Raw genomic sequence first — 15,836 nt, 5'->3', positions numbered from 1 at the left:
ATTTCTTGTGGGGTTTTACAAAACCCTGTAAAATACTTATTTTTAATAAAGACAATATTGATAATTATAGTATCTCTTGAAAACATGGGACCTTTCAGTTTAAGATTGTGTGCTGACCAGACCACAGTCTTCTCTTTTGGCCCCAGATCCTGAGAAATTGTAGTATTAAAAATTAAATATACCAAAGTACCCTAAAAAAGTATTTTGACCTTTTTATCCTAATTAAGCTGCCCTCTACCAGGACCTGTCCTCAGTCCAGAAGCCATGAAAGAGGAAACTTACCCAATGGTTTTCCTGTCTTCCAAGTGTCACCTCTCCTCTAGAAACTGCTTGCTTTTGTTTGATCTCTAGTGCATTTAGGTCAAGAATTGGGGAACCATGGCCCACCTATTTTTATAAGTAAAGTTTTTTCAGAATGCAGCCATGTCATTCATTTACTTATTACATATAGCTGCTTTTGTGTTAAAACAGCAGAAATCAGGAGTTGCTTTAGATACTATGTTATCAACAACCCAGAAATGTTTACTCTTTGGCCCTTTAAGGAAAGGTTTGCTGACCCCTGCCATAATAGTTAATTTTTATAATAGTTAATTTTTATATTTTGCCTAGAGTTTATACTTGTTTCCTTTTTTTTTTTTTTAAAGATTTTATTTATTTATTTGACAGACAGAGATCACAAGTACGCAGAGAGGCGGGCAGAGAGAGAGGGGGAAGCAGGCTCCCTGCTGAGCAGAGAGCCCGATGCGGGACTCGATCCCAGGACCCTGAGATCATGACCTGAGCCTAAGGCAGAGGCTTTAACCCACTGAGCCACCCAGGCGCCCACCCATACTTGTTTTCTGCAAGAGTCAGTCTGATAGTTTATTCATCCATTACCTAAACCCCTAGATTTATTTCTGTTTGTTTGATACTTCCAGTTTGTTAGTGAGGAACAGGTGAGGAAGAGTTGTTTTAATTGACTCAGCCATTGGTCAACCAAAATTTTGACTCCTAGCACATCTGAATATCAGAGATGTCAGTTCTTTCTGAAAGTGCCATTTAAAATCTATACTGTAGGATAAAATTAAACTTTTTTCCCCATTCCTTCATTTAGTGCATATTTGTTGATCTTCTTAAATGAACTCTATAAATGTTAAACTCTAGGCTACATTTAACATGGATCTGACACGTGGACTGTCCTCAAGAAACTCTAATAAATTTACTAAATTTAGTTTACAAAGTTAAAGATACACGCAAAATAACTATTCCAGAACAGAAAATGAAAATCTATGCCAGAGTTCTCTTTTTAACTTTTGTGGAAATGTGGCCCTTGGACTTTGAATACATAATTAACTTTCTCACATTTCTTTTACTTCAGACTCAATATTTTTAACTTTGGTCTTTTTATATCAGGGATCCTCGAATACATGTTAACAAATTCACAGTTATGTTCATTGATACTCTCTGTCACTCTTCACTTTCTCCTAGTTTTCATCCATTCCTTTCACTGGTTCTGTAGCAGGGCCTCTTGTAGGATACAACCTAGTGTCAAAAGAGGTATTAAAATCACTTTGTAGGACGCCGGGGTGGCTCAGTTGGTTGGACGACTGCCTTCGGCTCAGGTCATGATCCTGGAGTCCCGGGATCGAGTCCTGCATCGGGCTCCCGGCTCCACAGGGAGTCTGCTTCTCTCTCTGACCTTCTCCTTGCTCATGCTCTCTCTCACTGTCTCTCTCTCAACTCAATAAATAAAATCTTTAAAAAAAAAATCACTTTGTAAATGGCTTTTTTTTTTTTAAGATTTTATTTATTTATTTGACAGAGAGAGAGAGAGAGATCACAAGTAGGCAGAGAGGCAGGCAGAGAGAGAGGGGGAAGCAGGCTCCCTGCTGAGAAGAGAGCCTGATTCGGGCCTTGATCCCAGGACCCTGAGATCATGACCTGAGCTGAAGGCAGAGGCTTAACCCACTGAGCCACCCAGGCGCCCTAAACTGCTTTTTTCGTTTGTTTGGACTTAAGGCACATCTAAAATAACAATAACTACATCTTCTTTTTTTTTTTTTTTTTTAAGATTTTATTTATTTGAAACAGAGAGAGAGATCACAAGTATGCAGAGAGGCAGGCATAGAGAGAGAGAGGAGAAAGCAGGCTCCCCGCTGAGCAGAGAGCCCGATGCAGGCCTCGATCCCAGGACCCTGAGATCATGACCCGAGCCAAAGGCAGAGGCTTAACCCACTGAGCCACCCAGGCGCCCATAACTACATCTTCACAGCACTTTTTCCTTCATCACAAGCTTTACCCTACAACCTTATGTTTTGCTCCTAGGCAGTGCTCTACTGTGAGTTGTTCAGGTATTGCCCTCTGTGCATTGGTGGGAACAGTGTGCTCTTTTTGTTATCAGTATGTCTTTGAATCCATAAGACTGTGAACTTCTCAAAGTCATCTGCTGTGTGTGTTCCTTCTTTCCTTCCTAGCAACTAGCCCTTAGTAGCAAGAGCTACTGTGACACTGTTACAGTAGACTCTTAATTGAAAGAAGGCAGACCACGGCACTAGACTAGACTAGAGTCACCCAGCTAGTCAGAGCTGAGGTAAAACGGAAACTAGCTATTAGGACCTCAGATCTTAAGAGTTTTGCATTGTACTCTCTACGAGACAGAGGAGTTTGGTGGTCTTTTCTTGTTCATTTCCTGTATGCCTTACCTTGCCTTTAAAGGACTACATTTCTCCCTTTGATTACTCCTTATATTTTTGATTTTTTTTTTAAAAACTTCCGGAGACCATAGGAAAGATGACAAGGACCAGATTGAGGAAGGGTTCTCCCTTTCCTCCCCCAATTATTTACAACCCAAGTTCTTAGTGATGCTTTTTAATGGCTTATGATCAAGTATAGTGTTAGAATACCTAGGTTAATGATGATGATGATGATGATGATGATAATGATAGCAGCTAACACTTAAGACTTAGGCATTAATTTTAAGAGCTTTGAGTAGATTGAGTCTTCTAATTCTCAAAGGAACTTAGAAGGTAGGCACTTAAATTGTGCTCATTTTACAGACAAGACACAGAGCAGTCAAGAAAATTGCTCATGGTCACAGAGCTAGTGTGGGCCCTGCTGAACCTAGGCCTTAAACTCCAGTTTTAAAGACAAAAGGAGCTTATAAATGCCTGCTGTGAAAATAGAAATACTCCATTCCTATATGATATGATAGACACTTTATATAAATGTTATAATTAGGTTATCTATGTATATATAAATTACGTTGGAGTTATAGCAGTTTTTTAGAATGTCACTCAATTTCTGAGTAAGTAACATACAAAATTAAAAATTAAGTCTGAAGAGGAAGGAAGAAAGATGGAAGTAGTTACCAGTCTATATTACACAGCCAGCATAATTGCTTACCTCATTGAGATTATCAGAGAGAAAAGGTATTTCAAGTTTTTTGATTTGGTGATATTCAGTACATAAAAAGATTGTATCAAGGGCATATGGGGTGGCTTACTTGGTTAAGCGACTGCCTTTGGCTCAGGTCATGATCCTTGAGTCCCAGAATTGAGTCCCGCTTCGGGCTCCCTGCTCAGCAGGGAGTCTCCTCCTCCCTCTGACCCTCCACCCTCTTGTGCTCTCTCTCTCTCTCTCTCTCAAATAAATAAATAAAATCTTGATTTGTATACTTTTTTTTTTAAGATTTTATTTGAGAGAGAGAGAGAGGGAGCACAAGTTGTGGGGAGAGGTAGTGGGAGAAGCAGACTTCCCTCAGAGCAGGGAGACTCATATGGGGCTTGATCCCAGGACCCTGGGATCATGGCCTGGGCTGAAGGCAGACGCTTAACTGACTGAGCCACCTAGGCGCCCGTAAATAAAATCTTAAAAAAAAAAAAAGATTGTATCATTAGTGAGTTTACAATATTTATTGGTTTATTATAGAAAGCATCCTGAAATGTTACTCTCCTAAATAGTCTTTGAAAAGATTATAAGAATAATTTTCAAAATTTAATTTAAAGTTAATTAAATGATTTAATTGAGTAATTTAAATCAAATTTAAATTTGATTAAGTTGTTTACTACTTAAACTATAAGGATGTGTTTCTCAACAGTAGTTAAAGATTAACATATCGATGGTTTAGTTTAGCATAGGTAATTTAGTGACTAACCTTACTCTGGTAGGCATAGGCTAGAAATACCTCATGAATAAGAAGTATATATTTCTGATTAGAGTTCTTTCCAGTTGCTTTTTCCCCTCTTCCCACTGTTTTCTCATATCCTTGCTCCAGCCCTATTCTCCAGTCATCTTTGCATTTCACTTCACTGGTGTGAAGTATTACATCAGCCTGTTACTGACTCAGAATACACTTCAGTCCTCCAGTTCATATGCATTCAGTCCTAATCAGTTATTGTTGGGTCTGTCTTAGATTTGAAATTGGATTGCATTCAATGTGATTAAAATATATGTTTTTGAATGAAATAGCTTATTTTATGTAATATGACCATGAAAAGCAGTTATGTTTTTCTTTTCTATTCTTTTTTCTTTTTCTTTTTCTTTTTTTTTTTTTTGGTGAAGGGGCCTGTGGGACAGGGCAAAGGGAGAGGGAGCAAGAATCGGAAGCAGGCTTCACGCCTAGTGCAGACCCCTTTGTGGGGCTTGATATCACAACCCTGAGATCATGACCTGAGCTGAAATCAAGAGTCAGATGGTTAACCAGCTGAGCCACCCAGGTGCCCCAAAAAGCACTATGTTATTTTTCAAATCATGTAATATTTGTAACTTGAATATTAATGTCCAGGTATTCTTGCTTTCTTTCTTAACAGATTATAAGAGAAAATAGTATCTCTCTCAGTGAAATTGAACTTCCTTGCTCAGAGGATTTGAATTTGGAAACTTTATCGTAAGTCAGGAAATACGTAAATCAAATGAGCTATTATAGAATCTCTCATAAATAAATAGAAATATACTGTGTGGGAAAAGTACTCCTTGATTTGAGTAATTCTGAATCCCCTATGTTTCTAACCGTTACTTACCAGATGCTCACAGAGTTAATTTTTTCTTTGTTTTTTGTTTAGGTCTCTGAAGTGTAGAGCTTTTGCCCTCAGAAAACAATATCAGAGATTTAGCTTGTACATAGTCCTCATTTATCCTTTTCATTAAAAATATTGGCAGTTATTTTTAAAAATTATCTTCTTTGCTGTGTGTGAAACATGCAGTCAAGAGGCATACTTTATCAGTAAGGGCTACATGGTCCTTCTGCTGCAGAAATTCGCTGGTGGAGTAGAGGCACAGTTGAGCATTCCCAGAAGAATGTAAACTAGTTTTGAGAACAGGAATATTTATTATTTTTACCCCCAGAAAATAGTAATAATGAATTTTAAAACAAAATAATGGTAGTATTAAATTTCTTGTAATCTGTTTTCAGGCAAGCACATGTCTACATCATTGCAGGAGCCTGTTTGTCTCTGGGTTTTCGATTTGCTGGCTCAGAAAACTTATCAGCGTTTAACTGTTTGGTAAGAAGTATCTTAGTTTATTCTCTTTTTTTAAACAAAGTGTTAATAGGCTTCTTTTAACCTCAGATTTTTTTCTTCTGTTTTTCCAGCATAAATTTGCAAAAGATTTTATGACTTATTTGTCTGCACCTAATGCTTCTGTAGTAAGTCTTTTTAATGATCATTCTCCTTGGGAATAAAATTGAACTTGAAAAAATTTACTGGTAACTAAGTTACTTAACTTATGTGTAGTTAAGTATCTCTGCAGTTTGTTGAGTATGGGAGATTTGAAGTTTTGGCTCATTTTTGTATTTGTGGTCTGGGGTATTAATTAGGTGAGAGTATGCTGACCCTTGAAGGAAATGCAGGTCTCTAATTATTGTGATATCAAAAACCATATCTTTCATGGATTGTCATACCTTATGGCAGGGATCTCAGGACTGAATATTGGTAACTGCTTTTTTTGGGTAATTGCTTTTTTAAAAAGAAAGTCCTTAGTAAAAATGCAATTCCCTTTGAGGCATGCTGCTCTCATAACAGGAGATTATAAGATTTTCCTGATAAAAACCACACAGATTTCTGCAACATTATAATATGAGAAAACTAGAAAATCAAAAAATCTGAAAGTAGTTAGGTAAATTTGATTATGGTATATCCAGACATTGTTATACAATGGAGCTATCATACTCATGCTGTAAGAACTTTTTATGAGTAAGGATTGGTTACATATAATAGATTTAAAAAGTTAAAAATATGTGTAGTGATATCTCAGTTTAATTTAAAAAAAAATTCATAGATACAGGAAAAGATTTGGGGAAAGGCCAAAATATTTATGGCAGTTTTCTTTGGATGTTAGTATTTCAAGGAATTGTTATTTCCTTTTCGATACTTTATTTTCTGACTTTTCTACGTTGAACTTAAATTTCATAATCAGAGAAAATTTTTGTTTTTACAGATATTTTTAAAGTTGTAAATATTTGTAGTATCATGATGGCCAATTTAGTTTTGATAATAAATGTAATGCAACAGTTGTAGTATGTCATCTTTTTGCACTTCCAGACAGGTCCTTACAACCTAGAAACCTGCCTGAGTGTGGTGCTTCTGTCTCTTGCCATGGTAATGGCTGGCTCGGGGAACCTAAAGGTTTTGCAGCTTTGTCGCTTCTTACACATGAAAACAGGTGGTGAAATGAACTATGGTTTCCACTTAGCCCATCACATGGCCCTTGGACTTCTCTTTCTGGGAGGAGGAAGGTAAGTGAATATATATTTTTTCTTCAATGAAAAGATCTCATGAATAAGATCTGTAAGAGTGAGTTATTTTGGTTTTGAAGATACTTGAAAAAAAATTTTTTTAAAAAGATTTGATTTATTTGACAGAGAGAGAGAGAGACACAGCGAGAGAGGGAACAGAAGCAGGGGGAGTGGGAGAGGGAAAAGCAGGCATCCCTCTGAGCAGCGAGCCTGATGCGGGCCTTGATCATACGGGTCTGGGATCATGACTTGAACCGAAGGCAGATGCTTAATGACTGAGCCACCCAGGCACCCCAATACTTGAAAATTTTTGATCCTGACTGGCTGTTAGCATATTGAGGAGCATTAGTATACTTTACAAGGGCTTTTTTGTTTGTTTGCTTGTTTGTAGTTTAACTATCAATTATGCCTTACTTAGTAGAGTTATCATCCTTGCTCTATATTTGCAGAAGAGTCAGTACTCATTTCTTCAGTGCGTCACCTCTTGTTCCCCACTGTTTAGTGACTTTGCCTTTCTACTGAACTGCTCTCTCATAAAGGTTGTGAATGCTATCAGTCATCAGGTCCTATGAGAGTTTCTTGGTTTTCCCCTTCTTTACTCTTTTCAGCATCTGTCATTCCTGACCACCTCTTCTTTTTGTAAGACTTCCCCAGAATACCTATCTCTACCCCTGCTGTGCCTCTCCTGTTAACTATTACTTCACTTCTACCCAGAGATAATCACTATTTAGTCTCCTAACACCTTAGACTGGCTTTGCCTGTTTTTGAAATTCAAGTGGAATCATACACTGTGTGTTATATCATACTTAGAGTGGACCCTTGATCAGGATGGGTTTGAACTGTGCATGTCCACTTAACACAATTGTTTTGGTTAAATACAATACAGTGCTGTAAATATATTTTGTCTTCCTTATGATTTTTCTAATATTTTCTTTTCTGTAGCTTTATTGTAAGAGTACAGATTATAGTATATATGTTCAAAATATGTATGTGTTTATCTACTTTTATCTACTTTCAGTCAACAGTAGTCTGTTAGTTAAGCTTTGGGGAAGTTATAAGTTATTCATGGACTTTTTTGACTATGCAGGGTTGTTGGTACCTCTAACCCTCACATTGTTCAGGGGTCAACTGTACTTCTTTGGCTCAGCCTTTTGAGATTTATCCATGTTGTATGGAGCAATGTTGTATTCATATTTCTGTGCTGTTGAATTCCATTGTCTGATTATACCGCAGTTCTCAATCTACTCTGCTCTTGATGGATGTGTTGTTTCTAGTTTGGGGCTGTTACAAATATTCTTGTACCTGTCTTTGATTTTATTATATGTAGATCTATGCGTGGATCTGTGCATATATATGTATCTATGCTTAACTTCTGTAGATAATGCCGTCAGTGCTCCAAATACACCCGTCAGTGTTGTATACCATTCTAGTTGTTCCCTGTCCTTCCCAGCACTAGTTTTATTGGATAGTCTTTTTGATTTGGCCATTTGGTAGTAGTTGTGGTTTTAATTTCCATTTCTCTGAATAATGATATTTAGCACCTTTTATATTTTTAACGGCTAATTGGAAATCTCCTTTTGTAATACCTAAATCTCCTGCTACCCGTTTTCATTGGCTTAGTTATTTATTTAAAAATCTTATTTGTGGTGGGGCGCCTGGGTGGCTCGGTCAGTTAAGCGTCTGGCTGCAGCTCAGGTTGTGGTTCCACGGTACTGGGATCGAGCCCCAGATCGGGCTCCCTACTCAACGGGAGCCTGCTTCTCCCTCTCCCTCTGCTTGTTGCTCTCCCTGCTTGTTGTGCTTTCTCTCTCTGTCAGATAAATAAAATCTTAAATTTATTTGTGATACTATACATATAACATAAAATTTATCTTCTTTATCATTTCTGAATGTGCAGTAGTAGTCGTTAAGTGTATTCACCAATCACCAGAACTTTTTTCCACCTTGCGGAACTGAAGTTCTGTCCCGCTTAAACAACAGCTCCTCATTCCCTCCTTCCTCCAGCCCCTGACAGCCTCTGTTCTACTCTCTGTTTTTATTCATCTGACTATTCTGTATGGGTTTATCATTATGATCCTGAACCCTCTGTCACTCTTACGTGTTGTACTTACCTTCTGCTGTGTGGTTCACCTTTTTGGTGTCTTTTTTTTTTTTTTTTTTTTTTTTTGGTGTCTTTTGATGAACAGTTGTTAACATTTTTCTTTTATGGTTTGTACTTTTTTGTCCTTTGGATAAAATATTTCCTTACCCCCCTCCTCCAAATGAAGATACTCTATTTTCTACAAGTTTTTTAGCTTTTCCATTCACATTTGGATATAAAAATCTACCTGTACTTGATTTTTCTATAAAATTCTTTTTAAAGATTTAATTCATTTATTTGACACACAGAGAGACAGACAGACACAGAGAGAGCACAAGCAGGGGGAGCAGCAGCAGGAGAGGGAGAAGCAGGCTGTCCCCTGAGCCGGGACCCTGAGATCATGATCTGAGTTGAAGGCAGACACTCACGGTGTCTATCCAGGCACCCATCTATGTGATTTTTTGATAATTGATGCCCCAGTATTACTGAAAAATTTATCCTTTCTCCACTGTTCTGCAATACCGTTTTTATTATAAATTAAGTGTCCATATATATACATTTATTTCTGGGCCATTCTATTCATCTGGTCTGTTTTTCCATACTTGCACCAATACCACAGCCTTAGTGCTTGTAGTTCTGTAGTAAGTCTTGATGTCAGGGAGAACAAATCTTCCAAACTGGGATTTCTTCTTTAAAAATGTGTTTTTCTGTTTGAATTTTTATATAAATATTGGAATTTGTTTATGATTTTCCACATTAAATAACCTGATAAAATACTGACCAGAATTGCATTGAGCCTATATATTGGTTTGGGAGAAATTGAAATCTGTTACACTATTGAGTCTTTCAGTGTATTGTTTCATTTATTTAGCTTTAGTGTGTGTAACCTTGGCCAACTGATACAATTTCTACAAGTCATATAGGTTTATTTTCCTCTCTTCTGTAAGACTGAATTAAACATTGGAGCTCACCTTTCTAGAAGATTGTCAGAAAGGGTGCTTTCCCTTTTAACAGGTTTTGTAGAATTTTTCTTTCTCTAATTGTTTAGAATTAAGAATAGTTAAAAAAACTTACTATGAAAATTCTTATTTTATGATTTTTTAAAAAGATTTTATTTATTTGACAGAGAGAGAGTACAAGCAAGGATAGCAGCAGGGAGAGGGAGAAGTAGGCTCCTGCTGAGCAGAGAGCCCAATGTGGGGCTTCATCCCAGGACCGTGGGATCATGACCTGAGCCAAAGGCAGACGATTAACTGACTGAGCCACCCGGCGCCTCTTATTTTAGGATTTTTGAAAAGTTATTTTCCTTTCAAAATAAACCCCTGCATCTCTTGTTCTCTTATTCATTCTTTTTAATTCCAGTGTAGTCTTATTCAGTGTTAATCTTTCATTGTTTTACACTGTGACCCTACTTGCTCTACTTTCATATTGAGTAAATTTTCTCCCACTCTGCCCTGCTTTTCTAATGATTTGTAGTCTTTAAATGGTTATGTGTACTTAGTGAAAAACATTTAAATTTCTCATTGCATAGCCACATCCTGTGTTTAATCTCAAAATTTGTAACATTAATATCTAATATTATCTTTGGGTTTTGGTTTTGTCAAAATGGTAAAGAGATAAAGGCCTATTTTATGCACATGTGAAAATGGATATATTTCCTTACTTAAATTTTAAAATATCTTCTTCCTAATTCATTAAATATATGTATATATGATAAGTGCTATGTTCTTACTTGATGCCTAAATTATTAAAATGATAAAGACTTGGGGATATATGTGTTTATGTGTGCATGTGAAGGTATATAATGAAATGTATATTGATTATCTGCAACAGTGGTTTTATGTGATGTCCAGTACCATCTTTATTTCAAGATTTTTGTAAAATATTTGTAAGAATAAAACTATTCTTACAAAATCTTTGTAAAAACTTTAGAACTTTAGAGTCCTCTGCCTGTTGGCCGTGCAGAGTTTGAGCAACGGTAAAATAACATAAGGAAAATCTCAAAAGATTTTATTAAGAGTATGTGACTTTTATAAAAATAAGTTTATCATAGTGATAAGAAAAAAACTGTTTATACTTGGAGTTCTATACATACCTCCTTATTGTCATGTCTTCATTCATGACTTTCAGTATGTGTAATCTCTAGGATTGCATTCATGTTCCTCACTATTGTGATATTTGCAGTTAAAATCCATGTTTACTAATTCAGGTTTTGAAAGTTATCGTCTGTGGAATGTTTTTTCCGCTTTCAATAGTAGATAATCTTAAAATGGCTTAAAGACTCACTGAAGGGGCGCCTGGGTTGCTCGGGGCGCCTGGATGGCTCAGTGGGTTAAAGCCTTTGCCTTTGGCTCAGGTCATGATCTCAAGGTCCTGGGATCGAGCCCCACATCAGGTTCTCTGCTCAGCAGGGAGCCTGCTTCCTCCCTCTCTCTGCCTCCCTCTCTGCCTGCTTGTGATCTCTCTCTCTGTCAAATAAATAAATAAAAACATAAAAAAAAAAAAAAGACTCACTGAAAAGTGAAACGCTGATAGCACTGGCACACTAGTATCTATCAAAGCGTTTGTTTCATCAGTGGGCCTTGCGATAGTACCCCAATTATTGGATTCTCAAGAAGGCCTTGGAAGTTTGCACAGTGTATTTAATAACATTTTTCCCTCCTGCATTTGTTTCACAGGTACTCTTTGAGTACGTCAAACTCTTCCATTGCTGCTCTCCTCTGTGCCCTTTACCCGCACTTCCCGGCTCACAGCACTGACAATCGGTGAGTCTGATGATTGTGTCCTCAGTGTGATCTTCTGTAAGGTCTCCAAGGGGTAATTTGATGGTGCTTTGGTTCCATGGACTCATTTCCAAATTAATTTGTTCTCTTCTTGGACTTAGTTACCTTCCTGACTAAATCTTCTAAAATGTTTCTCCAAATATTAGACCAAAAGAGAACTTTGGATGTCTGATGGACTGATGGATCCATCTTCCACCATTCTTTAATCAGTAGAACTGCTCTGAACCCAGAAGTGGGCCAAACAGGGTTACCGTTAGGGAAAAATTCATCAAACAAAAGATATTAGCCAACAGAAGCAAGATGATATATTTTATATCATAATTGTTTAATTCTAAGAGAGAAATTGGTCTGATTTAGTGGCAGTGTCTATATGAATTCCATTTTCCCTTCTTTTACATTAATGCTGAGAAGTTTGGTATAAATGAAATAAAAGGGACATGAAAAGCAAAATGTAGCAAAGAATCAGAGATAACTTATAAGTGGCAGTGAGCCCTAGAACCTCAAACATGTAGGAAAGGAGTGATTGTACAGAAGCTCTGCATTTGAGAGCACAGACGGCCTTCAGCACTGCAGTCTCCCTGGCAGTTTCAGGCATAGCTGATTCCTGCTGCATATGGAGGAGGGGGAAAAAATAGCTCTTTATGTTCCCGTGACATCCGAGGTGACCAGTGTGTTCGGCTCATCTCTCAAGAGATGCATCAAGAAGTGGAGCACTAATGTAGTAACTGAGCTGTCATGCTGTAGTGTAATGTCGTTTAAAATAGTAATAATAAATGAAAGTTAGCTGTTTTATAAAAGTGGCCTGATCTGACGTCTAAACTCTGATGATAGGTGGAGCACAAGCATATTCTTGTTAAATTATTGCAACTCTGACAAGTGGTCTCTTGCTTGTCAATTTAGGAAAGACTTTTTGAGTTGTTAATGTCAGTAATTAGTGGTTAGGGTACAACAAGGAGCCTCACTTCCCTATTGCTAGGAGAATTATTTGGTTTAGCTATTTTAAACAAAGCTGTTTGGTGATAAGCACCAAGAACCTTTATGTAACTGATAAATACTGTTTTTTTCTTCCTGGCCTTGATTGCTTTTAATTTTTTCTTCTTTAAACAAGAACATATCTACACATTTATTTATTTATTTATTTATTTATTTATTTTTCAGTAAGGTTAAGTCCTTGGGTACAGCATCACACAGATTCTGTGGCCAATGACTTTAACAGGAAGGTGGCTTTGGAATTCGGCATGAACCATGCCACTGTTTCCATGAGCATGAGTTACTTTTTCCCAGATTACTCTGGTTTTGTGCAGTTTGCCACCAGGAGTAACTGTGTCATTCTTTGCTTTGTATATATAAGCATATCTCTTGCCTAGATAGAATTCAGTTTCATTTCAAGCATAAACACTTTCAATTTTAAGAGCTATGTGCTCCCTCTGGTTTCGGAGACCCTCCTTATAGCCAGCAAAAATGGCCTTGGACCATAGCCTTCATTGGTCATTATAGGAGTCCTCTTCTCAATAGGCCCCACTTACTTGCACCCAGAGTTTAGCAGCAGGAGCCCCCCTCTGCTTTTAATTCTGATTAATTTATAGGAAAGGGTAGGTTTGGGTGGGAGGAGGGGGAGGCTATTGCTGTAACTTAAATTTAAAAAGAAAAATTTGAAGTCTAGTTTTATCCTTTTATGGCATCTTAAAATCTAAAAACTTTTTGTGTCTAAATGCTAAAAAATAGAGGAGTGCCTGGGTGGCTCAGTCCATTAAGCGTTCGCCTTCAGCTCAGGTTGTGATCCTGGAGTCCTGGGATGGAGCCCTGTGTCAGGCTCCTTGCTCAGTCTTCCTGTCCCTCTGCCATTCCCCCTGCTTGTTCTCTCCTGTTCTTCTCTCTCTGTCAAATAAATAAAATCTTTATAAATAAATAAATAAATGCTAAAAAAATAAATGGTAGTTAAAAAAATTTTTTTTTTGAAAACCCAGAAAAGCATCATAATCTCCCCCATTAGTTTTTGGTGTCCTGGATCCCAGGTGTGTGTGTGTATATATTTGTGTATAAGGTTGCGTACGTAGATGAGCTTTCCTTCTCCCTACCAGCCCTTACGCCAGAAAAACAAAGACCTAGAAATAAGTCCCTTGGAAGGTAAAAAGGTGCCTGTGTAGGTCACTAAAGGATTATTTGAGAGCTGGTTTTATAAGTGATGATTTTTTTTCAGTAAATATTTTCATGTTAAGGTAATTTTTACCTTATCTATAAAACCTTGTAACTATGAAAAAAAAGTTTAAAAAGTAAAAAAAAAAATTAAAGAATTCTTGAGTCAAGGATCATGTGTCTATAATTTTTTAAAGAGAATCTCTTCGTTAATTTTTAATTGAATCTTGTCATCTTCCTAAATTTAGGACCGCTGTCATGGGAAGATAACAACCCCAGCTTCTGTCGGGGTTCAGTGTCAGCAGCAATGGGGTGGAGAGCTCACACTGTCTCAGCTGTTCGTTACCTCCTGTCTGTGTTTTCTGTGAGCAGGTATCATCTGCAGGCTCTGCGGCACCTGTACGTGCTGGCTGCGGAACCGAGGCTCCTGGTGCCCGTGGATGTGGACACAAACATGCCCTGCTATGCCCTTTTAGAAGTTACCTATAAGGTCATTCTCTCCTTTCATTTATCTGTAGTTTTGTTACCACTCATACATTCTTTGCAGGTCAAAATATTTCAGAACTCTTGTCCTTTAAAAGACGACAGAGTGAATTAATCTTTTATAAAAATTGAAGCTTCTAAAGTTCTTGTACATCCTGTCAGGCCATTCAGGCTCACTTGTAGTTTAGGAGGGTAATAGTGTAGAAGTCATCAGCTGCTCTTCTGCCCCAGAGTCTAGAGTTTGAAAATGTCCTTGTTCACAAGTTTGAGTTAGAACTATTCTAGATCTGTTTGCAGAGCGTATTTGATAAGAGATCTTTGATTTAGATGCACACGTTGTAAGTCATGTGTATCCTTCCTTCATTCAGAATATTATTAAGTACCTTCTGTGCATCAAACTATGCAAAGGCTCTGGGGTATAAAAATTACATCTTTGTATTCCTTAAGGACCTGCTGTCTATCAGGTAGCCAGGCATGGATGCAGTAAGAGTAGCGCATGGGGGTATGTGTAGAATGCAGGGGAGCAGAGGAGAAATGTCCCCTCCAGCTGTTGAGGACTGGGGAAGTTGTCCTGGTAGACACAGTGTTTGGGCTGAGGTTTGCCAGCTGAGCAAAGGCACGTTCCCAGAAGACGACATGTGTGTAAACCCAGAGGCTTCAGAAGTACAGATCTTCTGAACTGCTAGTATGTGAAGTGGTATAAGGTGATGCAGGCCTTCCAAAGGATTGTACATTTAGCCCTTAAGACTTGATACAACAAGCATTTTATGCCATCTGGCCATCTGTATATAAACAGTGGGGAAAGAGAAGTACAGAGTGGATGGGGATGTTTCTTCTTTGTAGCTTCCCCTAACTACATAGTGAACTGTGGCTGTTTTTTTACTTCTGTAAAGGGTACTCAGTGGTATGAACAAACCAAAGAAGAATTGATGGCTCCTACCCTTCTTCCAGAACTCCACCTGTTAAAACAGGTGAGTGGGATGTGATTTAGGGAGATCTGTGCAAGAGGTTAATTCAGCCACATCAGTGTGCATCAAAGGTAACTGAGATGAAGCCTCTGCTTTCTCAGTGTTCTGTAGGAAATAGGAAAGCAGCCCCGGGAGGAATTAATCATGAACAGAGACGGTCTTTACTTGCAGATCTTTACTGAGAGGTTAGATGGCCATAGAATTTGATTCACATACATTTTTGTGTAGTAATGAAGCTTGTTAACTTTTCAGTGTCTCTTTCCGGCTTATTTTACTTCCTCTGAGAAATGTGGGTTTCATTTTGCCACACTAGCACCTTTTTAGCGTTTGATTGACTGTGTTAACATTTATCTTGGCAGATTAAAGTAAAAGGCCCGCGATACTGGGAACTGCTCATAGATTTAAGCAAGGGAACACAACATTTGAAGTAAGTATACTGAATTTCTTAGATGTGTCTGTGAAGTGAATAGAAGTAAATGGGAAGGTAGAAATTGCAGATTATTATCTAGGATGATTCCTTGTCATTCTTTGATCTCATGCAGGACAGTAGCGTATATATCGAATAAAGTGGTCTGTAACTTTGAAATGGAGTTTATATTAGAAAATGAGTTTTTTTTTTTTTTTTTTAAGATTTTATTTATTTATTTGGCATGGGGGCTGGGGAGAGCAAGTAC

The 15,836-nt window shown here is 37.7% G+C and overlaps 1 protein-coding gene and 1 pseudogene across 8 annotated transcripts in view; one reads left to right on the top strand and one right to left on the bottom strand.

Moving 5' to 3' along the window:
* The window catches only part of ANAPC1 (anaphase promoting complex subunit 1), a 102,134-nt gene that overhangs the window by 66,163 nt on the left and 20,135 nt on the right, over window positions 1-15,836 (top strand). For all 8 annotated transcript variants that reach the window (XM_032843919.1, XM_032843925.1, XM_032843920.1 and 5 more), the window contains 8 exons: window positions 4,788-4,864; window positions 5,390-5,480; window positions 5,570-5,623; window positions 6,519-6,712; window positions 11,471-11,557; window positions 14,084-14,201; window positions 15,088-15,165; window positions 15,522-15,589. In XM_032843919.1, coding sequence (XP_032699810.1) covers window positions 4,788-4,864; window positions 5,390-5,480; window positions 5,570-5,623; window positions 6,519-6,712; window positions 11,471-11,557; window positions 14,084-14,201; window positions 15,088-15,165; window positions 15,522-15,589 — 767 coding nt within the window. The remainder of the gene's footprint in view (window positions 1-4,787; window positions 4,865-5,389; window positions 5,481-5,569; window positions 5,624-6,518; window positions 6,713-11,470; window positions 11,558-14,083; window positions 14,202-15,087; window positions 15,166-15,521; window positions 15,590-15,836) is intronic.
* On the bottom strand, window positions 12,739-13,971 carry LOC116858941 (annotated as a pseudogene).

This window comes from Lontra canadensis, unplaced genomic scaffold (genome assembly GCF_010015895.1).
Source record: "Lontra canadensis isolate GAN:19392208 unplaced genomic scaffold, GSC_riverotter_1.0 scaffold144, whole genome shotgun sequence".
Taxonomy (NCBI): Eukaryota; Metazoa; Chordata; class Mammalia; order Carnivora; family Mustelidae; genus Lontra; species Lontra canadensis.
Note: the sequence above shows the minus strand (reverse complement) of the source record. Positions and strands in the feature narration are given on the sequence as shown.